The 26,732-nt window shown below is 40.1% G+C and overlaps 1 protein-coding gene and 2 long non-coding RNA genes across 7 annotated transcripts in view; 1 reads left to right on the forward strand and 2 right to left on the reverse strand.

Annotated features, from left to right (window-relative positions):
* Positions 1-1,414: 1,414 nt before the first annotated feature.
* LOC122993130 lies at positions 1,415-7,045 on the reverse strand. The gene is made up of 3 exons (XR_006406340.1): positions 6,893-7,045; positions 4,000-4,091; positions 1,415-2,854 (listed from the first exon to the last, which is right to left on the reverse strand). It is a non-coding gene; the product is annotated as an uncharacterized LOC122993130 (long non-coding RNA).
* Positions 7,046-7,977: 932 nt separating this feature from the next.
* Positions 7,978-11,582, forward strand: LOC122993148. Its single transcript, XR_006406346.1, has 2 exons — positions 7,978-11,002; positions 11,035-11,582. It is a non-coding gene; the product is annotated as an uncharacterized LOC122993148 (long non-coding RNA).
* The window catches only part of asph (aspartate beta-hydroxylase), a 31,039-nt gene continuing 13,915 nt past the window's right edge, over positions 9,609-26,732 (reverse strand). For 4 of the 5 annotated variants that reach the window (XM_044367041.1, XM_044367043.1, XM_044367039.1 and 1 more), the window contains 8 exons: positions 19,430-19,519; positions 17,836-17,913; positions 17,478-17,581; positions 17,175-17,261; positions 15,159-15,873; positions 13,948-14,004; positions 13,732-13,779; positions 9,609-12,780 (listed from right to left, as the gene is read on the reverse strand). In XM_044367041.1, coding sequence (XP_044222976.1) covers positions 12,773-12,780; positions 13,732-13,779; positions 13,948-14,004; positions 15,159-15,873; positions 17,175-17,261; positions 17,478-17,581; positions 17,836-17,913; positions 19,430-19,519 — 1,187 coding nt within the window. In that variant the 3' untranslated portion in view covers positions 9,609-12,772. The remainder of the gene's footprint in view (positions 12,781-13,731; positions 13,780-13,947; positions 14,005-15,158; positions 15,874-17,174; positions 17,262-17,477; positions 17,582-17,835; positions 17,914-19,429; positions 19,520-26,732) is intronic. The other variant, XM_044367040.1, reaches the window with a different exon arrangement.

Raw genomic sequence — 26,732 nt, forward strand, 5'->3', positions numbered from 1 at the left:
TTGGTTTATGACTATAATATTGGATCATTTGAACATTTATTGAAATGAAAGCATGTGAGAAGTTTAGAGGGGAAAATCACTATTTGGTGGAGCTGTTAACAACTCATAGACATGTGAAATGTGACCCCGACTACACACTGCTTTTTGTAAGATGTCAAAAGCCAAAAAGGTTGGAAACCACTAGTTTCATCTTTAACAATGTGTTGTATTTTAAAAGCTTGTTATATTATCCATTGTGTCAAATCTTCATCTGAAAAGTAACTAAAGCTGTCAAATAAATGTAGTTGAGTACAATATTTCCCTCTGAAATGTAGTGGAGTTGAAGTATAAAGTAGCATCACATGGAAATACTTTTCCATGTCTGGGAAACAAGTACCTGAAAATTGTACTTAAGTACAATATTTGTAAATGTACTTAGTTACTTTCCACCACTGCTCGCATGTCTTATATTTATGGCATATTCCATATATTTCGATATTAGATAGAGTGCAGTCAGGTTTGAATATTGATGAATACATTGCTTGAATATCTGCTCTCTGTGTAGGTTTGCACAGATGTTTTCTTTCTCTACTTGTTATTAAGTGATTTCATAATGACCTATGGGCTTGTTCTTGTTCTGTTCTTGTTTTTCCAATTAAAAAGCTAATAAAGAGTTACATAAAAAGACCAGTCCTTTCTCTCTCCTTAGGTCTGAACATTTCTTTACACTGGAGCCTAAGCTGGTGTAACTAATTTATTATCTAACATGTGCTACATCGCACAAAACAAAAATTTGAAACTTGACCTCTTAAATTTGAAATAGTGATAATTGGCCATCCCACTCACAACACTCTGTGAAGACCAAATGAAACTGACAGGGGAACAGAGTTGTTGACTCATGTTTCCTCCAGCTATGAACGATCTCTGAATCATTCTTGTCTTCAGCTTATGTTGGTAAGTTGTTTATATATTTGTCCATATGTGACTGGAGCACTACAAATCTATAGTCTTACTTCAATCAAAATCAAGTCTTACTCAGAACACAATACCATAGTAAAACCTTGAAAACTGAAATAATGGAGCATTTAAAAATCAATGGTTAAAAATTTAGGTCAAAGATTTAAATTATAGTAAGATGGGTAAATGTTAGTTACATTATTGATACCAAGATATATAGAATTTGTATCTATTATCAGATGTGATATCAGTAATAATGTTGATATTAAAACCTAAAATATTCATGTCTAATATTAACAGTAACATTGACACCATGTTGTACATAATGATGCAATTACTGTCATTTGAGACTAGATGGCGCTGACAGTTTCTGTCATTTGTTTTCCACTGTATTATAAAATGGCAGTCAGAACTGATACATAATATAAAACCCTTAAACAATAGAACAGATCTTCCTCTATGAAGCTAGAATGTTGAGTTTCAATCACATCTGGGTGTTTATTCATCTGTCAGATCATAGTTTATTATGTTGTATTAAATTGTACTTTGTGGTTAAAATATTTTTTCTCCTGTGAGGTTGGACAGAATATAGTTTTCTGTAAATTTTCCCAAAAAGCAACAAATATAATTGATATAATGTGTTCATAAACAGATTTGTATCTGTGTGTTTAAAAGAAATAAACAAATAAATATTCAGCATATAAAGTATCGAACAGATTTGATAAAAGAAAAGAGAGGCCAGTGAATTTATAGTTGTATAAAAAATGCCAATAAAGACATAACTATTACTGTCTGTGTGGTCTTAAACTCTGCTGAATGAAATAAACCTCAAGCACTATTGCAGAGAAAATCTGGACCTGATTACATTAACAGTAATAAGAAAAAGTAAAATATAAAAAAAATAAATAAATAAAAAAGGACTGATTGATCACATGCATATGCTGCACCATTAGTTAAGTCAGTACATTTAAGAACTGGTTGTCAGCATTTGGCGGCCAAATCTGGTGGCCACATGTCAGTCAGTAACAGATCTGTGTAACTGTGCTGTTATCAGTCTGTGGAAACCGTGCTTTAAAGTGTACAGTCAAGTTAGGACATTACATGGAGAACTGGGGTTGATATACTGACTGGGAACTCCAACTTCAAAAAAGGGACATTTCATTATATTTTTACCCAACAGGAAGTAGTAAATCCCTTGTTCTAGCTAGGGTTAGAGCAGGTCAGTCCCACTGGTGTCTCTTCAGGTTACTTAAACTGGTGAAGGTTTTCTCACATTCTTGACACTGATAGTTTGGCAGCAGTGTGACTGTTCTTGTGCCTCCTGCATGAGGACGGATCACTGAAGGTCTTCCCACAGCGATCACAGCTGTAAGGTTTCTCCCCAGTGTGGATGCATTCATGTAATGAGCACTTGGCTGCAGAAATGAAGGTTTTCTCACAGTGTTGGCACTTGAACGGTTTCTCCCCGGTGTGGAGACGTTTGTGTTGCCTTAAAGAAGCAGCAGAACTAAATGTGCTCTTACATTTGTCACAAGGGTACAATTTCTCTCTAGTGTGGATATACTTGTGTTCTCGGTAAGCGGACGGATCAGTTTGCCGGTGACTTGAATGTTTTCTTGCAGTGCTGGCACTCATACAGTCGCTCCCCGCTGTGGTTTCGTTGGTGGATTTTTAAGTTCTCTTGGTGACTGAATGCTTTCCCACACTGCTCACACTGGAACGGTTTCTCTCCGGTGTGAAAACGCTGATGGGATCTGAAGGTGTGTATCTGAGTGAACACTGTCCCACACTGCTCGCAGTGGTGCAGTCCCTCTCCACTGTGAATCTTCTGATGGTCTTTCAGGTGCTGCGATGATGTGAATGCTCTGTCACACTGCTGACAGTTGTAAGGTCTGGGTTTGTTTTTGCGACACTGTTTCTAAGGCAACAGAGAGGCAAAGATATGGAGGTTAAATGAGGTGCAATGGTGGAACAAGATAAATGACATGAAAAAAAAGAAAAATGTATGAATGTTTTGGAAAGTCTCCCACATTATTTAATAGATGAGTATATATCCAATGAATTTGTTGATTATTCAACTTCATATTTCCTGCATTTTTGTTGTTAACATGTTAGAAGTTGGATTTTTTTTTAAATTGAAACACTGTGAAAGACCTCATTAACAGATATTTGGATACTTTCCTATGTCTCAAAATTCATTCTTGGTCCACTTGTTGATTCAAATCACTGGACATAATTCAGACTATCATACATCTGTACATGTCAGAGCAAAACTCAAGCCATCAAGCTCCAGCTCTCCATAGACCTCCACAACAGAAAGATTAGAAGGTGTTGCAAATAATTTGAGTTTAGTCCTGCAACTAATGATAATTCATCATTATTGATTAATCTGTCAATGATTGTTCTTGAGTAATTGATTAGTTGTTGGTACATAAAATGTCAGAAAATGGTTAAAAATGTCTATCCCTGTTTCCCAGAACCCAAGGTGACGTCTTCAAATGTCTTGTTTTGTACACAACCAAAATATATTCAGTTTACTGTCATAGATGATTAAAGAAACCAGAAAATATTCACATTGACAAGCTGAAATGAGAATTTGGACATTTGTTTACTTAAAAAATGAATCAAAATAGTTGGCAATTAATCATTGCAGCTCTGCTGGAGTTCCTGTCACATAAACAACACAGACACACAAACACATGATTGGTGCAAACATTGCTAGCTAGTTATAGGTTCAATCTGAATGTAACTTTAAACGCATCAAGCAGTTTCTAGATGTTGCCTTGTTCATTATTTCATGATAAAGTAAGGATAGTAAACAAGTGTCAATTATGATAATGGATCAAATTCTTTAGGAAATGATAGTGGTACCATGAGCCACATCCACAGCAGCACAGATGGTTTCAGTGCCAAACAATTAGTGGATCGATAGAAAATCAATCAATAACCATTTTACAGACTAAATGATTAATTGATTCATCTAAAAAGTGATATTTATGATAATAACTTTGGTGATTTGGATGAACTGAACCTTTAACATTACACAAGTTGTATGTTTCTCACCTCTAGTGAAGATCTCATCTCCCACACAGGTGTCCTGTGCTGGGACAAAAGAGGCCGATGTTCCTTTTCTCCTCAGCTGGACTCATCTCTTCCTGTCAAACACAGTTGATAGACAGCAACAATAACACCGTAGCTCCAAACAGTAACCCTTCTAATACATGGAACATGATGGAAATATGAACCAGGCAAGCCGCACTGGACAGGAACATACACTGCTGAAGTTCATACAGAGTTCAAGTGTCCTCTTCCTCCCCTCTTAAACGAGGCAGACTTATTTCCTGTCTGTGCTGAGCTCTGGGGACGAGGGACGTATTGTTACCTGACATAGACATAACTCCAAAAGGAATAATCAGTCTGTTCATATAATAGTTTAAGAGCTTCTGTGTGTGGCAGCCTCCCTTTTTCTACTGTATGATGATGATGATGATGATGATGATGATGTGGGCTCTGCATCTTTTCTACTTTCAGTGCCAACTTGTTCCTTTAGAGCTGCGTCACCTTGGTTGGATGAAAGCAGTTTGAATAGCTCTCACATGCACTGTCATGGATTTCAAACCTTCAACAGAACAAATTGAACTCAAGGCTCACTTGATTCACACTCCAGGGAGTCGTCTCAGCTAATGATCTTTCAGGCTGGATGCACATTATACGACAATTAGCTGGAAACAATGAGCAAACGTGCCTTCTTCACACCACAACAGCACATACACTGTGAGTGCGAAGACTAAACAAAGTGCTGGTGATAGTGATGGATTCACAGTTAGTTGGAGCAACACAGTCCTGGTGTGGGCCATCTGTGGTTAAGTGGTGCAGCTTATCCTGTGTATTCAGGGGTCAGACACTGCTCATTACTGGACATCATTAGATCTGCAAAGTTTGAGACTTTCACTGGTGGAAAAGCTTGGTCTTCGCATTAGAACTGGCCTGATCTCCTCGTGGTGAGCAGAGCTCTGATTGGTCAGTAGGTGACCCCATGCAGTGATCAAAGGACTTCACAATCTGTTGCAGGATTCCCTCAGCAGGGACGAGACGAGTTTTATTGTCTGAAATGTGTTTTCCTGCTGTGGGGGAGTTACTTCATTGTTTCATTCTTTTATTTGGATTTTTATCCTGTTAACAGTCGGCCTTTTGGAAAGTAGAAAACATTTGGGTGACTTGATTTTGGGTATTATAAGAGTTTTAGTCTTGAGCTGCAACGATTAGTCAATTCATTGATTAAAGCAAAAAGGAAAAATGCCAAATGTTCTCTGTATCAGCTGCTCCAATGACAGGATTTCCCGCTGGTTATTGTCATATATGACAATAAATAAGATATCTTTAGGTTTTTGCATAGACTGTAAAAAATATGGATGTAACCACCGTGATGTCACCCATTGGTTTCTGAAGAGCGGGCAAAGAGTATAGAAGCACAAGAGACGAAACTCTGGTGCTTTTTTGACAACCGCCACTAGATGGCGCTTCTGTAGCGCTGACGCCATTTTGGACCGAAAACACCATCACATTCATTTAAATTCATCACATATTACGTGCCCAAAATCAGCGTATCTCAAAGCCATCAGAAGCGCAATAGGGAATTTCTCAAAATAAGTCATCAGTAAATTTTATGACACTTACAGTATATACTAGTGATGTCACCATAGTACAATTACCTCTGAAGTTCTACTACTCTCAATACCTGATTTGATACCACGGCCAAAACCAGAAATCCCATGTATCTTCTTAGAGGGGATTTTTCCAGACAAAATGCCCTCAAACACGGGTCTGTGGTCTATTGTGCATCTATTTTGGAGGTCCTCGACATGAAAAAGTTTGCCTGGTTTCTCAAAATCCCAACAATGCTGGATTTTTCTGGTCTCTGTTTATGTCCATTGCTCACTTTTTGCCCCTCTGAAGCAGGAAAAGTTGTTGTGTCATGTCTTTCTATTTGGAACACTCAGAATTTGTAAATCTGAACCCATGATTTCTGCTTTGATTCTTTCATAAATGTAATATATAAGTAAGTAAATAGTTATAATAGTATGCATATTTATAATATTTTTGTCATTGTTCAACACAGGTCAGTTCGGTAGAGGCATTATATGAAAATAGAATAGAAAGAATTTTGTTTTACTTTTGTACGGCACTTTGTAGGCGGGACGTTTTACTGGTGTCATTAAGGTCTTTGATTCGTTAGTGGCATTCAGCTCAACATGGCGGAGGTGGAGCTCTGCTGCTGTGCGCTGATGTTGCAATGGAACGACCAATTAGCTTTCACTTCTTATCAATATAAGTTCTTTGATTCAAGTGGCCATTCAGGAACTTTTGGCGCTTCCGAAGGGTTGCCGCTTGGAATTTTGACCGCTGGTCAGACAAATCAAGCACGCTCAAGACTTCACTGTGGCATTTTTTCCACTAGATTCTAACATTTCATGGAGTAAACGATTAATCGACTAATCAAGACAATAATCAATTATATGTATCGATAATGAAAATAATGGTTAGTTGCAGCTCTATCTAAATAGTTTCACCGAGCTGTGAATGAGCTACTGATGTGCCCAATCACTATACATCACACTAGCGTCAGTGGTGTGTAGGACTTTAAAGAAAAAGAAAAACGTCACAATACACTGCAAAACAGCTACTGTTTTTGATTTTATAAGATCTGGACAAAATAGACCAAATGCTGCAAAAAAGTAACCGTTCCCCAGTTAACAGGTTCCTCTCTGTAGGGTTTCTTCTGTTAGTTTTTATAAAGAGCTGAAACAACATGACAGGAGTTTCTGTTCATATTCCAGCAGACAGGTGACTATTGCTGAATTTGAGAACCTCGTCATTCAGCGAGGATAAAAACAATCATTTTGATAGCCTAAAACCATTTCCTCTGTGTTTATGGTTCTGTCCCCGGTGTGTTTACCTTCGACTGGAGATAATGTGTTAGCTCCTGGCTGGGCTGCAGCAAGCTACGTTGACTTCAACATCGACTAATCGAGCGCCTCTTTATTTCAGGAGGTGGTGGATGTGGGCGGTCCAACCCCGCCTTCCCGCGGGCCGCCCAAAATTAACTAGCTGCAGACGAAATGGCGGACACGGAGGGAGACATCTTTGATCTCTGCCTCCGCAGTTGACAGGAAATCACGTGACTTCAATAGCGGAAAATGTTTTTTGTCGTTTTTCCCATAAAGTAGTGCACGGATTTTTTTTTTAAAAAAAACAAAAACCAAAGTTCTCATTCATCAGAAATATATTTTGAAAGTACATTGACTCCCTTAAAGGCTTCATACAATATTTAAATGAGAATTTTGCAACTAGTAAAGATTGAAAATGGGCCAATATAAAGTTAATTGAATAAGGAAAAAGTCGCCAGTTCTTTCACATGTTTTATGTTTAAATCAAATTTAATTATTAGACAATTTCTCATAAACAATTTATTGAACAATGTGAGTAGGTTATGCCTAACTGTAAGACTCTGTGAGCTACTGATGAAAGATGCGTTTACATTGCCAAAGTAAGTGTTTAATAAAAACAAAAAGAACTGTGATTTTGCTCTCTGTCAGCTTTTTTATATTAAAAAAATGCAGTTGCAGTTGCACCAACATGCTGCTGAGTGTCGCTGTCAGACCGCTATAAAGGGGGCGTTCAGGGGCGCTGCTGTGGCGTCTGAATCTAAAGAACTGAAGGAAAAGAAGAGAGACACACAGTTAATATGACAAAATGACAGAAACAACTAAAATGAAATCACAAACCTTGATCATCTGTACATGTGTGTTATGTTAGTGATTTGTGATAACAGGCATCACTGTCTTGAGATAATTTAGCTTCACTTCGACTTTTACAGCCAGTTAATCAGTGATGTGACCCATTGTTTGTGGACTGCTCTTTTGAAGCCTCGAGTTTAGCAATTTGACCATCACCATCTTGGATTTGACCATCGCCATCTTGGATTTTTGGAGCCAGGAGTGGCCATATTTGGACGAGAGGGTGGAACTGACTAGCACTAGCTGCTAGCTTGGTTAGCATGGTGAATTTACAGTCTATGGTTAACTGTGCTAATGCTAATGCAAATGCTTATTTTTGCTAGCGAATAACAGAGCTGAAACGCTGAACAACACTTTTTTAGGCAACCAAAATATTACAATTTTCATGTACTGGAAACACACTGCGAAATAGCGGCTGTTACATCTATACTCTGTGAATCTGGGGTTACGCCATGGTTATGTCATCAACGTTGTAGCCGTGGTAGCGACTTGTCAATCAAAAGTAGCCATGCCTAAAGCATACGCTGCTTGATCATCTATTTTACCTTAAACAGGACCATAATTCACAAAATGAGCATCATGCTGTATTGAAGAAGACTTGAAACTAGCGATTGAGATCAAAAACTCATTAGGAAACTGTTTACTGAGGTAATAAATCAAGTGAGAAGTAGGGTCATTTTCTCATAGACTTCAATACAATCGGACTACTCTCTGGAGCCAGTGGAGTCGCCCCCTGCTGGCCATTAGAAAGAATGCAGGTTTAAGGCACTTCTGCATCGGCTTCACTTTTCAGTCCCAGAGTTACCCCCTTGATGGCTGCTGGGTCTCTCCCGAGTTTTGCTCAGCACAACTCAATAGACTTTGTATCTTACTGCTGTAAAGTCCTCTCGCCTTCACGCCTTTTCTGCCAAAAGTAGATTACACACATATGCAATGCAGATGTTCACACAAAAACGACACAAAGACCAACTTCCGCTGCTAAGGTCATGTGATTTCCTGTCAACTGCAGAGGTTCAAGATGTCTGCCACCGTGTCCGCCATTTTGTCTGCATATGTCACATGAGGTCTGTAGGCCAATCAGAATGTTGGATTTTTCAACATTGGATACATTGCACAGTGATCTAGGAGACGCAACTGGAGCATGAATGTATAATAAAATCATATAGATATAATACATCCGAGAGCTGGAGACCTCTCAGTTTCAGTGCAGGTGAACCGGATTAAAGTCTGGGACTCAGCACCATTTTTTGGTTGGAAAAGTATTTCTAGGAAAGAATAAGAAAAAAAAAAAATTCACTTACGGCTGTAAACTCAACTTTTGGAAGTACAGTACATTAATTGTACATATGAGCCTACAATTGTGATGCTTAATTATGCATAGAAGAAACTAAAGATATTTATCATAAAATAATCAGTGCACAGTCTGCAAATAAAGCTAATATTGCCAAAATTATTTTTGAAATAAAAAATAAATTATGATTATATTTCTGTCTTAATTCTCCTATTATGATGGATTGCTATGCATGATGGTGCCACACTGTCTCCCTGACTAACACTGATATCAGAGTGCTGATAGAGTAAATAGCAATATAGTGACACCTTGTGGCCAAATTTGTTACTACAGAAAGTTGAGTCATACTGCTTTCACACAGCCTGTAAATTGTACAGGCAGTAAGATTACAGTACCTGGTATTTACATTTTTATATTGTAAAGAACTTTGTCAATTTGTGATACATACTTTGTTTTTTTGAGCCACAGGCATACAGAATACAGCCGAACTTTACTGGCATCTCTGTGGAACATGAATAGAAAAGAGTGGCAGCAGGAGTGATGTGTGACAAAGTGTATAAATAAAACAACTGCAGTCACCACTGTGTTGTCCCAAACCTTTTATTGCTGCTCCCAGAACAGATCATTTACAGAAAACTGTGACACTTCAACTCTCCTTCACACAATCCATTATTATCATCATTACTTCACAATAATTTAATCACCATTTTCAGCGTCTACAGGACAGCTGCAGACTGAAGGTTATGATTGACAGACGACACTGTGAGGCAAAGGGACGGGCAGTTTTTAGCCAACAGCAATATTTCTCCATAACTGACTGGAGTTCAGGCTGCTGAACAGCTATTGTAGTGTTTCAGCAGATACTGTAAGTTAATAACCGCCACCTCCTTTGCCCACGCATCACAACCTTTTACAGCATGTACATGACTTCTGATCAAAGATTAGTAATGAAAAAACAAACATCGGTTTCATCAGGCTGCTGCAGTGTGGCTGCTTTGCCGTTTTATTTTATTGCTTGTGGTTTTTGTATTCTTAAGAGAATAAAGTTTGTCCTGAAGTAGCACAGCTCCCTAAACTTGCCTGTCACAAGCAGCTTATGGCTTTGTAAAAAAGCTTTTAAAGCATTTTCAGATTTTTTTTATTTCTCCAAGTCCTTTTTAAAAATGTTCATTTTAAAAATCTAGAAGCTCTCTCGGTAAAGATTGTAATCTTCAATGTTAAAAAGGTTTTACAGTTCACAATGACTTACAAAGTGTTAGAAAGTAGAAAAGACCCAGCTAGTGTTACAGAGGGAAAAAAAAGACATCCTACAAAAACAGCTACTGCACACCACTGGAATGTGTTGCATCCCTAAAAAACAGACTAGTAGTTACAGTATGTGAGGACTAGAGACACAAAGTGGGACTGAGACTTCAAAATCAAACATTTTTTTTTTTAATGTTTTTTCCTAATCTTCCACTCCTACCACAAACAGTAGTGTTGTTCCGCAATCAATTCCTACATATCATCTACATATTGTTTACTGTCAGTATCACATCAGAAATGTGTTATTCAGGGTGTCTACCCAATTTCCCAAAGCTGTATTAGTGTCACCAATATCTCTCATCCAGTACAAGGTGATGCACACTTAACAACAGGGAATGTGGCCATCACCTTCTAATTAAGATATAAAATGCTCACTCGGCAGTTCTGCAGTGGAATGAGGTGTTAAGATGTTGCTGTGGTGGTTTGGGCCTGCAGACGCCCTGCTATCATGGATCAATCATTTTTAAAAAAACACAAGACAAATGTTGATGTCACAAAAGAAGAGGAAACAACAAATTCCCTCGAAGAAAGAAAAATAAAAACACACAGCTATTAAGTTTTTGAGCAGAGAGAATGAGGCAGTGAAGTTTTGACATTGATGAAGCCTCATGACTGAGGCTGGATCACCAAACCAGATCCCAAAAGCCCCTGATTCATTACGTGTTGATTTGAGGTCATTTCATTAATTGTAATTTTGTTACAGAGAATGCACATTTATCAAATTAGGCAGGTTGTGGATTATTCGCCATCTTATCTACCTGTGTCAAAATGACATGGTGCATGTTCCTTAATGAATTTGTGTTTAACAGCATTACCACAATCAGGGGGGTTAAAGGGGGCTCACTGCTCATTTTGTGCCCCGAGGCCTCCTAGTGGGTTAATCCAGCCATGCTTGCGACAAACAAAAACAAGCTATTTTTAGACTGGACTTCCAAAGGAACATGACACCTGTGTGTTTATTTAACCCTCTGTGAGCCAGAAACTACAGATCTGCCACACTGAAGCGGTGGAGACAGAAGTGGGATCTGGATCACACAGGGGTAAAACACTTCAGTATCAGGCAGCCTGCTAAAAGGATCCATGTATCACTTGGTTTGACAGCTTTGCGCCATCCATGGTGTCCTCATTTTCATCACAGTTAAGGTTTTAAACTAAAAGAGTTAAAGTTTCAACTTCAGTTAAAACTTATTATCTGGAAATATGAAAGAAAAAAAAAAAAAGAAAGCTAGAAATCTACAGAACACACACGCAGACAGAGGTACAGATAGTTACAGAACAAAACTGAAAAAAAAAAAAAACTCTCCAAAACTACATCACGGCATCTACGGCTCACAGAAGGGATTGGTTAGTAAAAGATTTGTCATCATGGGGTACATAAGGAATACATCCACACACTCAAAACACACACACACACACACACGCACACACACATACACACACACGCGCACACACACACAGCTTTCTCTGTGAACGTGCTAGCATATGGCTCATCCTGGAGTCGACGCATACTGAGTGGTAAATAAACTGGCTGGGTGAGGAGGGGTGAGGAGGGGGTGAGGGACATCGCGGCAGTTTTGCATAGAATCTACAACACTGAGACCAGAACCAAACGGCTGAATTTAAAGCTGATGTTCTAAATTCTGAAGTTACACTGCAAAACAGGGGACAGAAATTTAACTCTGATTTGATTTCTAAAAGTAGAAATGTTGTTTTCTTGCCTCCACAGAGCTGATTCTGTTAGAAGGAGGGATTGGGTAACACCACCCGAGGTGCTCAGAGAAAGATTTCTAGTTTGTTTTTTTGCTCCAGCTGAGTTTTGAATCTGTGAAGCTTCAGAACCTGATGAGTCACCAGGTGGACAGGAGTCCTTTAAACTCAGAGACGGTTTTGAAACTGCCAAGGGATGGCTTTTCAGTTATGAGCTCTGGCCTTATTTTGCTTGGCAACACAATTTGGCTCCAGGAAGCCAAACTACATCACTGAGAGACTTCAAAATAAAGTTCCGGACTGGTTTAACTTTTTCAGCTCTTGCAGATACAGACTCGGGTAGACGTGTTGTACAAGTAGAGCACATAGACTTCACATCTGGTCACAGACACACAGAACTAAACCACCCTGAACAAAAATGGAAATGGGTGCTCTGCTTAAGATAAAAAAAAAAAAAAAGGTGAACAAAAGAAGGAGAAGGGTAAAAACAGGAGTACCATATTAGTAAACAATTCATCCATTATCCGACTCATTTACACTGAAAGGAATTGAACAGGAAGGTGAAAACAAAGGGAGGGTGAGAAAGATGGGGGGGGAGGGAGAGAGGCGAGTGATGTCATGACAACTCAATCGTTTCTCTGGAGGTGGAGAGATGCATCGTTCTGAGCACGCTCAGATGGTGCTGATGCAACGTCAGTGGGTCCCTGCTCCGTCACCACGGCGACCGCGGCAGCCTCTACGTTTCTATAGGAAACACAAACAGGATGATGCTTAGTCTTCTCATGGGAAAAATATCTCTCAGTGTGTTAGTCTCTGATCTTGCACTTGTATTTGATGATGTATTGTATAATTGTGTCTGAGGGGGAACATGTGGAGAAAAACATACATGAATTGTCCTTTCACAAGCTTTCTAGTAACAAAACGAACAGATATTGTGTTCATCTGTAAAAGCAGCCAAAGTGCAGCTGATTATCAGTTACACATTGACAGCAGATATTAGATAGCAGACATTCACATGCTAACAGCTGTTCTGGCCTTATGTCATTACCCCTGTATCGCATAATGTGTCATAACTTTACAACTCTGGGGACGAGGGAGACGCGCTATCGTTCAGATACGGGGATAACGGTGCATATTTTTAGACAGTCTCTCCTGGAAGTCAAGCATAGTGTTGCACTTGGCTGTTGACATGAAAAGTGACATGAATAGTTGTTCTATGAATGAAAAAGGGGAGAGCTAGAGAGAGAAGCTCAAACCCTCACTCCTTTCTCACATCTTGCACAGCTGGCCGATCAATGTGTGAAGTGGGTGTGAAGGTCGGCTTGTCCGTTTCAGAAAGTTACAGAAATAGCCGTGAGCAGCCCCCCCCCTCCCCCTTATCTGCTATGGGAAAGGTGCAGGTGAAGGGGGTTTAATGGGCTTTTCCACCGTCTGACAAGCATGTCTGAAGGAGTATACAGCCACCTTTAGTGTCTTTTTTCATTCTTAACACAACTATTTCTGAGTACAACACTGAATGTCTTCGTTATCCTCAAGTGTGGCCATTTAGAACAACTATAAACATTTGATTTCCAACGAGGTCAGACAACACGTCGTATGAACTTATTCCCTTTGGAGCATAAACTGACCCTTAGTGTGGTCATGACTCTAAAGGTCATGTGTAAGCTATCATAACAAGAGTGAAGTAGAGTTTACCTGTGGGCTCATCCTGAATCTGTTCCTCTGTCTCAAAAAACTCTGCTGCTGCAAACAGAAACACACATGTGAAGTCAGACCAAAGATCTTAAACATGATGTGATGATATCCCCGAACAAAGCTTCTACCCCAGCTGTGCATATATACACCCTTTAGTTGATTTGGGTCTTTAGATGTCAAGCGTGTGTGTGTGTGTGTGTGTGTGTGTGTACTCACCTTCTTCTGCTGCCTCCTCTACCTCTTGTGCTACCTCCTCTTCATCTGTCTCTGTGACTGTGGAATAAAAAAGAAACCATGAACAACTGTACGCTCCAGAAAATAGAATTCTTTTAAACATTACTTTAGCACTTGTACAACACCGCCGCAAGAAATCATCTTTGTATCATCAGCTCCAGCACTCCATGCTAACACCTTGGCAGAAACCATGTGAAGTGATAGCAGATGTCTTGTGACTCAACAGTGGGAGGAAATAAAGTCTCATTTCTCTGAATAATGCCGTTGGTCTACTGACAGTATGTGAAATACTATTATTGATAGTTAAAAGGAGTCTCCTGGACTTTAATCTGTCTTGATGGTTCAGTTATCGTTAAGTTAACTGATAAAGCTACTTTATCTACTGTTAGACAAGCTTGGTATCAGGCAGGAGTGGAAGTTGTTTAGTTAGTGAGGTTCTTGGTAGTTAATCCATTTCCACTGAGCACTTGGAGAGTATTTCTCCTGGACAGCTGCAGTCTGGCTTTTTAATCCCTGTTCACATTCAATTGTTGAAAAATTTGGAGCCAATCGTGGTTAAGTATGAAACTTGCACAACTGTGTTGAGGAAACATCTTGTGTCAAATAGTTGAACTTTTGAAATGACAAATGTTTGCATATTCATAGATTCTGGATTTTTCGATGAGGGAGATGGAGTAATGTCATTTAAAGAATTATTAATGGCATATTTTAACTTTTTTGTGAATAAAACATATTAGACACTATTATTACAAGCAGTATTTCCATGTCTTAAATGTCTGGAGGAGATCTTAAGCTCACTATTAGTATTTGTCAAAAACTGGGTATCCTGACAATACCAAAGACTACTGTTAAACTGGTACTGGGCATACTACTGATTCATCTGTCAGTTATTTTATCAAATAATTGAATAATCAAACTGATTAATCGTTTTGTCTGTAAAATGTCAGAAAATGGTGAAAAATGCTCTTCAGTCATCCCTGGTGACATCTTCAAATGTTCACATTGTTTTGTGCAACCAACAGTCCAAAATCTATATATTCGTTTTACAATTGTAGAAGACTAACCAAACCACAAAACTCAAAAACATCACACCAGAGAGGCTGGGGCCACTCAAATGACTCAAATTGATTAACTGACCATCAAAATAGTTGGAAATGAAGTTTATGTTGATAACTAATAAATTGTGACTCTACCTGGTACTGTTTGCTCCTCCACTGCTTCTTCTGGAGTTGCTTCTGCGGCCTCCTCTATTGCCTCTTCTGAAGGAGCTGTCTCCTCCTCTTCTGCTACCTCCTCCACAGCTTCATCTACAGGAGCTGCTTCCTCTTCAGCAGAATCCTCAGCAGGTTCGTCTGAAGGTGGTGCCTGCTCCTCTTCTTCTACTACCTCCTCTACAGCCTCTTCTGAAGGTGCTGCCTCCTCTTCTTCTGCTACATCTTCTTCTGTAGCAGCTGCCTCCTCTACAGCAGGCTCATCAGCAGGTTCCTCCTCAGCAGCTGCCTCCTCCTCTTCTGCTACCTCCTCCTCAGCTTCTGTAGGTGCTGCCTCCTCTTCAGCGGGCTCCTCGATGGCCTCCTCTGCAGGAGCTGCTTCCTCTTCAGCGGGCTCCTCGACAGTCTCCTCTGCAGGAGCTGCCTCCTCTTCAGCGGGCTCCTCAACGGCCTCTTCTGCGGGAGCTGCTTCCTCTTCAGCGGGCTCCTCGACAGCTTCTTCTACAGGAGCTGCCTCCTCTGCGGTCTCCTCGCTCTCTACAGCTGCTGCCACCTCCTCAGCAGCCTCCTCCACCGCAGCCTCTAGCTCTGATGCTAGCTCTTCCACAGCTTCGTCAACAGCCTCCTCCTCCACAGCCTGCTCTACTGCTGGTTCCTCCACCTCCTCAGCTGCTGCCTCCTCCTCAACTGGAGCATCCTGAAATCAATCAAACCAACCAAAGGTTAGGAAAAGATAGGGAGAGATAAGAAACAAGTAGGAATACATTTAATAAATGTTCAACTTTCATGGGGTCAGAAGGTCTTAAGCACAAGTCTATGTATCAAAACTAAAGTTCAATCATAAAAAACTGATTATGAGAATCAGAAAGATCAACAGCATTTTTTATCTTTGGATCATTATCATTTTTAAAATATTGAGGTCAACCATACCAGGTCATGCTAGAAGTAGTGTCATACTGGCACAGGGCTGTACTATTTGACCAGGCGTGTGCTCAAGGAACACTTTAAATCTGCAACAGTATTCATTTGTTTCCTTGTAAAAGAGTGGACTACACAGTGCCTCTTTTCTACCCTTCGAGCGAACAGGCCCTTTCTGGTTTAGGCAGCTTCTCTGCTAATTAACTAGAGGTCTGATTGGCAGCCACACTGGAGGACAGTCACGATACAGCTGACTGATTTCAGACAATTATAGAGTGTACAGAAAGACTACCAGAATTTACTTTACTTCTTTATATGAGAGTTAAACAGCAGAAATACAGTTTTACAATAATAAGCCATATATTATAGTAAAACACAGTTTACTATATTTTTGGGATAAACTGCCTAAAAAGTATTATTCTTAGGGAGGTTTTACTTATCCGCTCTGAGGGTTGTTGGAAAGAGGGTGTTGTATGTTGTACTGATTGTAAATTTGAGATTGGGCTATTTAAACAAAACTGACTTGACTATACAGTTGTGATATATGAAATATATCTTCACACTTTATAATTGCTGATAAATACTGTACATTAATAAACACTAAAAATGTCTTTTGTGTCCTTTGTGTGTTATAAATCATTTATTAATTGTTTATACACTGCTTATAAATGCTAACTGGGGACTTGAAGTTAAGTATTACCAGTTTAAATTTATTTGAGATGTTTTCATGTTTATCTGAGCATTAGTTGTTTTAAACAAAGATTTTCTTTTGTGTTCTCTAATAGGTGGCACAGGTTAGAATTAGTAGATTAGTTCAAAACTGGACAAAAGAGAGACAAACAACTGTAAGAGGTTTAAGAGATTGCTTATAAAAACAAAAATTGGTAGATTGACAAGGAAATTAAGATTGTTTACTAGTATTTGTTATGCTGAGTGCAAAGTTTGTGACTTATTTTATCCTGTAGGGAGGATACCACCTCCATCCCACCAAACTGCCAGTTTCCATCTGCCAGCGTAGCAAAGTGTGTATGAAATAGGCATGCAACTATGATGCAACACACAGTAACAAAAACTACATACCTCCACCACAGGAGCCTCCTCCACAGGAACCTCCTCCTCTACAGCAGGAAGCTCCTCCTCCAGCACCTCTGGATCCTCCTCAATCACCTGAAAAAGGAATACACCACCCACATGTCAACAACAGGTTCACACTTGCATGTGTGCGGGTTTATAACAGAGTCCCTTAAGGACTAAATGCCTCTCAACTTCTTGTGTACATTTGATTTTACATTTTCAACTTGAGAAGGGAAGATCATGGAAAGGGATTAAGACTGAGAGAGGTCTGCTGAGGGTTTTCTAACACTCAACCTGGTCTGTACAAACCTCAGGAGTCTCCACTGGCTCTGGTTCTGGTTCAGGCTCTGGTTCAGGCTCTGGTTCAGCCTCAGGTTCTGGTTCAGGCTCAGCTGCTACCTCAGGTTCAGGCTCTGGAGAGGAGAAGCAGAGAGTTGTACAGATTCACACCACAGCTTGGCAATATGTCAGTATGTTTATCAGAGTCCATCCTGTAGGAGGCAACTCACACCAACCCTTGAGAGAGAGTCCTTTATACACGCTGTAGTGTAACTAGACATTTGGATGTAACTTATCTAACGTCTCTGCGTCTGTTACTTGTCTGCCTGCACTGATGGATGCCATATTCTAACACTGTAGTCACACGGAGGCATACACACTCACATACCTGGTGGAGCAGCAATTTCCTCTGCTACAGCGGCTTCGATCACATCTTCCACAGGCACTGGATCAGGCTCAACAACAGCTGAGGACAGAGTGGCATGATGAAATAAAGTGAATGTATGTAAATGGGCATATGGTGACATATCTTGGTAATGCAAAATGTTAGTATTTGATATCTAAAATGCTCTTTATTTTTTCTGGCTAAGCAGATTCTTACAGTAAGCTGTTTGATTTGGAGCATTTGTCTGTATGTTACAGAGCATGGTGTCATGCTATTTGTGAAATTTTAATGACAAACATGTGATTGTCTAAACAGAATTATTTTGATAAAACTTTGAATATTTCACATCTATTAATTAAAGCTAAATCAACTGCGATCTCCCAGGAAACAAGCAGAATAAGTTGTACAGCTTTGCTTTAACTTTGTTTTGATTTTTATGTTTTATTTTGGTTTCAATTTTTCTGACTTCATCTTTCCATGCAGTGCCATCATTAAAGGCCCAGCACACCAACACAGCTATGAAGGTTTTCACTTATTCTGTCTGATTAAACCTCTTCTTAGGTTGTGTTTTGGTGAAGCTATGCTGGGAATTACATGGGATCAAACTACATGTACCAATTAAAATGATTTAACTTGCAACATCTGTTTTTTTTTGCCACTTGGGGGCAACGGAAACAAGTTGTGAACACAAAACTGACATATCAGCTTTTAACTTGTTAGCAAACAGATGCTTATTTCCACATCCAGCAGTTACGGAGCAACATTATCAATCATTTTGGAGTCGTGTTTCTGTCCACCTGGTGAATGTAAGTCCAATATTCACTCTCTTTTAGCTCTGTTTTTACTCTCTACCAACTCCTGAGAAAAATATCTGGCTCTTTAGCTGCTAAATGCTCCACTATGTTCACCAGCTAGTCTACAGCTAACTGTGTGTGTTCACCATTTGGTGCTGAGCAGGTGGTGTAAAGTGGCTTTTTAGAGCTTTTTCTCTGAAAACAACTGCCTGCTGCAGCGGAAAAAAACAGCGCTGAGAGTGAACCAAAATAGTAAAGGTGCAGCCGGACAGCAGATGCAACAAAACCAACAGAAAAATCATCGGATGAATCAGATGTCAGTGGAGCACAGTCTCTACCCACCCACACAGTAATGACCGGAGGTCTAATCAAGTGGATTAAGTGAAAAGACCTGTTTACTTCAGCTGTTTTGTCTTTATGAGACTACATGTTGACAAAGTTTGTGTCGTTATCAAAATAAATTAATTGTAAGAGCCTATTTGTTAGTTTAATTATGCCTTCATCCACTCTAAAATATTTGTGAAGTTTTATAGATACTGAGGATATGCGTATGATGCACACAGAGCCATTTAACTGGAGCCCCAGGGTGAGGTTTTGATATCCATATCAGGCTGTTATGACACTGATACCACCAACGGATGAGCTCAATCCCATTGTGGAGATCTGTTACCATGCAACACCTGTGTTCCCTCTTCACCCATTATCTACCATCAACATGTTCCTGTCACACCAGTTGAGAGAAAGTGTGTGTGTGTGTGTGTGTGTGTGTATGAGTATGTGTGCATAATGAACATGTGTGGTACCTTCTGGTGTGGGTTCAGGAGCAGAAGTCTCCACTGGGGCGGCGGCCTCTTCGCTACGGGAAGTGACGACGACGGCTTTCTCTTTCAGTCCTACATGAGATGACGCACAGGTTGTTGGCAGGAGACATATGTATGTGTACAGTATAGCCACAGGATATGCACATGTATATGTGTGTTGTGTGTGTGTGTGTGTGTGTGTGTGTGAGTGCATGCTGAAGAATATCAGCCCATATTGAGTGACTGGGGTTTTAAATATGTGTTAGATTTATAGATGTCATACACTAATGTGTGTGGCAGATGCAGTTCATCAGTAAGTAGTCTAGCTGGTTTTGCTGGACTGTGGCACATGTATGTGATGATAAACAGACAGTCATTGTGTAACATTGTGAACTTCATACACATAAACCAACACACTGATCAAACCAGCTGAGAAAGGCATGGGTATTCTTTTGCTGACTCTTTGAAGTTTAATTGAATATCTCATAAATATCATATCGGCACATTGTGTTATGACTTCACCTGACAGAAAAATATTTGTGTTACATTTCAACACAACAGACACAATTATCAAATGCGATGTCATTAATGTGGTGTGCTGGAAAGTAATTGTGTTATCCCAAGTGTAGAGTTTCAACTGGATGATGATCTGAGGTCATATAGATTCATAATATGATATCCATTCCTGTCACCTTGCTATCACACACTCTGATGGAAACACAAGGGATTTGCCTTCACACATGAAATAAAAAAGGGGCATCTACAGGCATTCACAAACTTTATTGACAAAACAAGAAAATAACATTCATGAAATACATACTAAATTAAGAAAAACCGTCTCATAAATTCTAAAGTGAAGGGTTGGGTGGACCCATTGATTTTAATCTAGTCAAATCTAAATATGAAAATCATGAACACTAAAGTACGTCACACTTGATATCGTTGCTTTAGAAACTCTTGCAGTGTTTCTTCTAACCCCTGAACATTTTCCATTGCTCCCCTTCGTCCCTACCATTCCATCCTCCCCCCCTCATCCTGTAATTAAAAACAGACTGACAGAGAAAAACGGCAGCTGGCTAACAACTCTTAAACCAGTGATTCCCAAATGGTTAGTTCACAGCCCGACAGTGAAGCTAATTTCCAGCACAGGACTTTAGTTGTAGAGTGATGGTGTCTGCTCACTATGCAATTGTGGTTTTGTATGTCACTGCGGTCCCTCATTGGTTTTGCTAGTTGAAAAAGTAAACTAGCTCCAGAACACAGACAACAGTATGACACATTCAATATATTTAATTCATAGGCTGGAAAGTGACTTCTCTTTATCCTCACCAGAACAGCTGTTTTATCGCCTTGTTGTTGTTGTTATTGGTTACAATGCATTTTAATTTGTATACCTTTTATTTTTTGTAAAACTATTTGAATAGGTGATAAAGTAGCCTACATTTGCACCATGACTTAAATCTAAGTCACTGATCTATATGTAGGGCTGGGTATCGTTTTGACATTTTTCGATACCAGTGCCAATACCTGAGTTTCAGTATCAATACACATCTTCTTTTGAAAAATATAAATGTTGCTTACAGAACCTTTTCTTACTTAAAAAAGCCAAATTTCTCAAATATTAAATGTTGTGTAAATCAAGGACTGCCTGATTGAAGAATAAGTAAACAAGTAACTGAATCTGACAGACATTTGATGTCAGCGTTGGATAGTTGGCATTAGGGGCACTCTTCAGGAAGTACTGAGGTTCAATACCCTTCCCCAAGGCTGCCTTCCTATGGGATCAATATAGTTCTCTGACTTCAATTCTTGCCTCCTCTTTCAGATTTGCTTTTCTTGCCTTTTTCTTTCTCTTTCCCCCTCCCCTTGTCCTCCTCCTGTGCTTTCTTTCCCTCCCCCTCTCTCTCTGACTTTTCCTCCTTTTCCCCCTCTTTCTTTGATTTCTTCTCCCCTTCCTTCTCCTCCTTCTTCTCATCCGGATGTTTTGCTTTTTCCTTCCTTAGTTTCTCCAGAGCTTTCTCCATCTCTTCTTTCTCTATCTTCTCCTCTTCCACTTTCAACCTGGCAGCCACCCTCTCCTTCACTTTGGCTGTTATTTCCTTCCTCCCCAGCTCCAGCTCCTTCTCCTCCTCCTCTTTAGCCAATAGCTGTCTGACCTCAGCCAGAGCCAGCCTGGCAAGCTTCTTGGCCTCCACGCGTTCATGGATGATGGCCAGCTGCTGCTTTAGAGCCTCCCGAAGCTTCAAGCCTGCGTCCTTAGTTGGAAAGGTTCCTGGGATGGATGACCAATAACACTGTTGTGTTTCACCACTTGTAAAATGAGTTATCATGGGAAGAAGGCCATGCTGAAATGCACTCTGTTATTGTAATTTACCACACATCAGGCAGGCTGGTGCACGTTTGTGCGTCAGTTAAAACCAGTTCGAGGCCAGGTCCTTGTCATACTTCTCTTCCTTTCTCCTCAAAGCAGTGAATAGACTTTGTAGATAACAGTGAAGAGTTCAAATTCATTTAAAACTGGTGTAAACCAACATAGACCAGGATTTAGACCCTGAGCCAGTTTCAGCAGCTAGTCATAATTCAAACTTCTAACGAAAGTGTTTACTAAGAAGAGAGTTACGCATCACTAATTAAAACTGGTTGCACCAGACTCGGTCTTCTGTAGACTGGAGGTGTTAATAAATATTTACATCTATTAACTGCCAGATTGAGCAGTTGTGTGAGCTAGCTGAATGAACTAACGGACAAAGTTATCGTTAGCTTGCTAACACCTGACCCTCTCAGCGAAGAGTAAAAGAGATACGGAATACGGTCGACATATCTAACCAAACGTTGACTAAATAATATTAAAATAAATGACCAAATGACATTGGTTTGGTTACCATAATCTGTTATTTTCATCACTGTAAACTGCATGAATACTACTAACTCTAAAACACACCAGGTATGCAGATAGAAATAAAACAAAATTATACCTACATTCACAAAGGATTGGCAGTTCAGTTTATTTTAACTTTTGATTCCTAAAACTGTTATTTTTGGAAATTATGTTACAGCTTGTGATGCTAACAGTCACTTCCAGTTTAAAGAATTGGTGGCTTCTTATATGACGGTGCCACAGATGTTTCCTATCAATGAATTTACATATTACTGAAGTGCTTTCTAGATAAGACATTTACAAAGATTTAATGGTCCTCCCTGATATAGTAAATTACTAGTTTGAAGCTAGCTAGTAGTGACTGAGAACTTAAAGGACTAAAAACACAAACCTAGTGATTGATTCACTTAGCTGGTACAACAAGGTCATTTCTTTGATTAACTAAAATTAAGGTACTCTGGTAGCTTCCGGTACACTGCTAAGGTTTAACAAAGGGTTTCACTCATGAAGCACAAGCACAGAATTAGGCCAAACATCTTTAAATTTCCACAAACCAACCCTTTAAAATGGGTTAATAACTCACTACTTCATTTATAAAAATCAGTATTTCATTTATAATATATATCTGGAGGGTTTTAGTTTGTTTAAATTAAACAAACAATCCGTTGGATCCAGACCACAATGAGTTGTGAGTAGTTGAAACTTCATCCATTAGTCTAACCCACACTGTAGCACAGCACAGCTTCATGCAAGTAGCTGCATGGTGATACCTTTCTTAGCGCCTCTGGCTGCATCTCCAGGTTTTTCATCTGATGTCGCACAAAAACAAGACAGGAGTTACAACACTGGAGTGTTTCACATGTCATAGCTGTGTGGTTATATACCATCAAGCAATCCGCCCATTTACTGCTCATCATTCCAACAGTCCAATATCAGTTGCAGTGTTTGCACACAGCCCTTTAAAACAGCTCTATTTACTGCTAGCTCTACTTGAACCAACACATCAAGCTCATCTCAGCCTGAAGCTAAAGCAAACAAACCAAACTGGCTTTCTGCAGCAGAAGACGCACTGCTGTCGTTAACAACCAAGCAAACTAGTTAGACAAAACTCAAATTCAGCTATGTACACTATAACTCCAGCCAGGTATTGCACTAAGTGGTGACCTGTTGGATTCAAAGCCAGAATCTGAGCCACATTTGAAAAGCGACATGATTACTTGTGCCACCGTAGAAGTAAAGCTTGCAGACACAGTCGCAACACCTACCATGCAGGGCTTCTTTATGCAAAATGATAAACCAAGAGATGTAGTGAAGAATAAAGCAATTTCAACAGTTTAACATACTTTTAGGACCTTTCACTAATCATTTCAAAAGGAAACAAATTAACCATTTGTATAATAAAAAAATGTAACTTGATAACTGATGATCACCAACTGGAAGTCATAAATGACCCACTGTTAATTTCACCACTACATCACACTGTACAAGCAACCCATGGTTCATACTAACAGACCAAAGCTAGCAGCCCACCTAGGCCTAGAGACGCTGATCTCATTCCTGCCAGATACTTAGTTCCTCTGGTTCCTGCTTTTGTCCTCTCTCTCCTCCTGAACCTAGGCTCTGAGAGTTCTGGTTGGACTGGGAACACACAGGGATGATGCATTTGTGTATTAAATGTCTGTAAATTACTGCTGTATGGAATTAGTCCTCGCAAGAAACTTAATCTTAAAGAAGAGGAACAGTAATCTATCGCATGCTATGCCATAGGAGATATAAAAATTAACATTAAGTACAATATGACCACAAAAGGCAAGAACATGAAAAAAACTATGAGTTGGTCCTGTCTCCTTATGTTGAGAAGCAATTAATCAAATATGCTGGTTGACACTGAACAATTAAAAACAGTCATAGAGTTAACATCTGCAGGCTTTTGAAGTTAGGACACCAAATTGAATCTATGAAGCAGCTGGAAACTGAGGCAGGATGTCCCTGCTCTGTCCCAGTGACCCAGTGAGCTCAGCGGACTCATCTACACAGACATGTGGTACCTCTGTGTTTGCTTCTTTTCCTCTCCTCATGTACTCCACTCTGCTTAGCTGGGGTTTATATCAACACACACACACACACACACACACGGGTGATAGAGAAAAAAAATATACATATATAACCATATGAGCTAAATAAATAGGCCATTCTACACCACATGCAAGTCAATGCAATTACAGATTTGATCTACTATTACTTCCTCAGAATCAACAGTTGACATGCATCAGCTCATCCAACAACTCAAATGAGAAACATTTAAAAGCAGCTTTTGCCACACAGCACAATAACTTTCCTCCACAACTTTTAATGCAGTCAGTTGAGTGACATGACCGCTGTGCGTTTACAAATACAGCTCTAAAATGATGTTAAAAAGGCTTAACCGTTTCTAATGTTCAGAGTTAGTGTTTGTGTCTGAGCTGCATCATGTAGATTAGTTCTCAATGCTGGAGTCACTCCACCCAGAGCAGGACTAGCCTGTTTCTACATCAGCTTTCATTACAGCCATTAAGTTCACTGCAAACTTATTGACACAGGAAAAAACACACCCTCTATCATATAAACTACACACAATACACCTGCAGCTGCTTTCAGCTGTCTGTGCTTACAGCAGCGATTAGCAGATTTAAGCATGATGAAAGAAACTTGCCTCACCTCTGCATCACTTGTGACTCTTAAAAACACTCACACCCATTCACTGCACTCCTCACCTTTGACCCACAGCACGAACTGAAATGACCACAATGGACTGATTCTACAAATGGAGTCACAAACCTGAACTTTGGACTTAAACAAGTTTTAGGCTTCAACTACTGTGAGTGCAAGATGTTTGTATTTATTCTGTTTCAAGGGAAATGAGGAGAATGGAACAGATAGACACTGCTGCTGCTGCTGCTGCTGCTGAGCAGAGGAATGGCATAAGACAACCACACAAACACAACAATATGAAGCTTGATTCCTGCAGAATACACAAGAACTCGAAGGATGTGGCTCAATATATACTCATGAATCTAAAAAAGGCAATCCTTCACACCTTCGGTGCCAGTTACACGAATCCAATGCCTGGTAATAACATGCAGTCTGTATCTGGAGACATCATCAGGGTAATGACATCTGATCATGGGACCTTTGCATTTACACCTGGTATTAAGTATTGTCCTTATTTTACAATGCATTCTGTGTGCATTCACACCTGAACAGAGCCCACAGCAAGAGGCTAGACTGGAAATATTCATATCCAAAGCTGCTGGCTGGTTTAAGATACCCAGACCTGCAAACGTAAGCAGAGAAAATACTGCAGAACAGTTTTCCAGGCGCTGTAGCTGGGGCTGTTGGAAGTCGAGGCCCTTCGGCTGAGAACAAGTGCATTAAAAGGATAATCGACCTGAGGCTATTGGTTATGGAGGCCGACTATGACGATCTTCTGCCCCTGACTCCCATCATCTTTTGCTCCTCTTCTTCTTCTGACCCCTCCCTCATCCTCGTCCTCCTCCTGCGCCTCCACGACTCTTCCCGAGGCACCGTGCTGCTCTTCCTCCTCCTCTTCCAGGGGCTCCAGGGGGTTTATCAGACCGTACAGGAAAGTGAAGAAACCGTTTAACCAATCAGAGCCGCCCTCCTCCACTTCTTCTAACCAATCCAGAACCTCGGATTCACCCTGACCATCGCCCTCACTGGTCAGGCCTACGCAAAACAAGAGGAGGGGGAAGAGGTGTGGAGGCATGGGTGGTGGATGGAGGGGGGGGATCGGGAGCACAACGTGTGGAAGTGAGGGAGACGGAACAGAAAGTGGAAAAACTTATAAAAGGGCAGGAAGAAAGGATGGTGGGATCAAACGCAGAAAAAATATGTAATGAAAGAATGAAAGAGCAGAGTGGGAGAGAGAGGGAGGAAAAGAAACAAGAGGAGAAGGTAAGATAAGTTTTGAGCGTAGGTTAGGCAGCGAGGGATCTACTCAGGCTCTATCATAAGCTGCTGGAGTCGGGCTGTCTACACATGATCAGCAACTAAAATCGCTCTGTGTCCTTATTTGAGATATTATTTTCAAATGGAGAGAGCGATGACTTTCAAACTTGCAGCAGTGCTGAACTTCAGGGGTTCTTGTTTATGTGCATAAATGTCTCTGCGTCCCCGAAATCAGGTTCAGCTGGCTCTGCTTATGTGTAGACAGCCTTAAGACTCAAGACATTGCAGTTAGACACAGAAAAAAAAGAGGAAAAGCTAAAAGCTGGGTTGTAACTATGTTTGCAAGTTGAAAACGGCATGATATGCACACAGTCGCACGTGTTTTGTCTGATTACATTTGGTGATAAACTGCAGTGAAAACGTCTTCGTTGAGCAAGCTCAGCAAAATCTATGTTCTCCTGTGAGGCTGATTGACCATAT

The sequence above is a fragment of the Thunnus albacares genome, chromosome 12 (genome assembly GCF_914725855.1).
Source record: "Thunnus albacares chromosome 12, fThuAlb1.1, whole genome shotgun sequence".
Classification (NCBI taxonomy): domain Eukaryota; kingdom Metazoa; phylum Chordata; class Actinopteri; order Scombriformes; family Scombridae; genus Thunnus; species Thunnus albacares.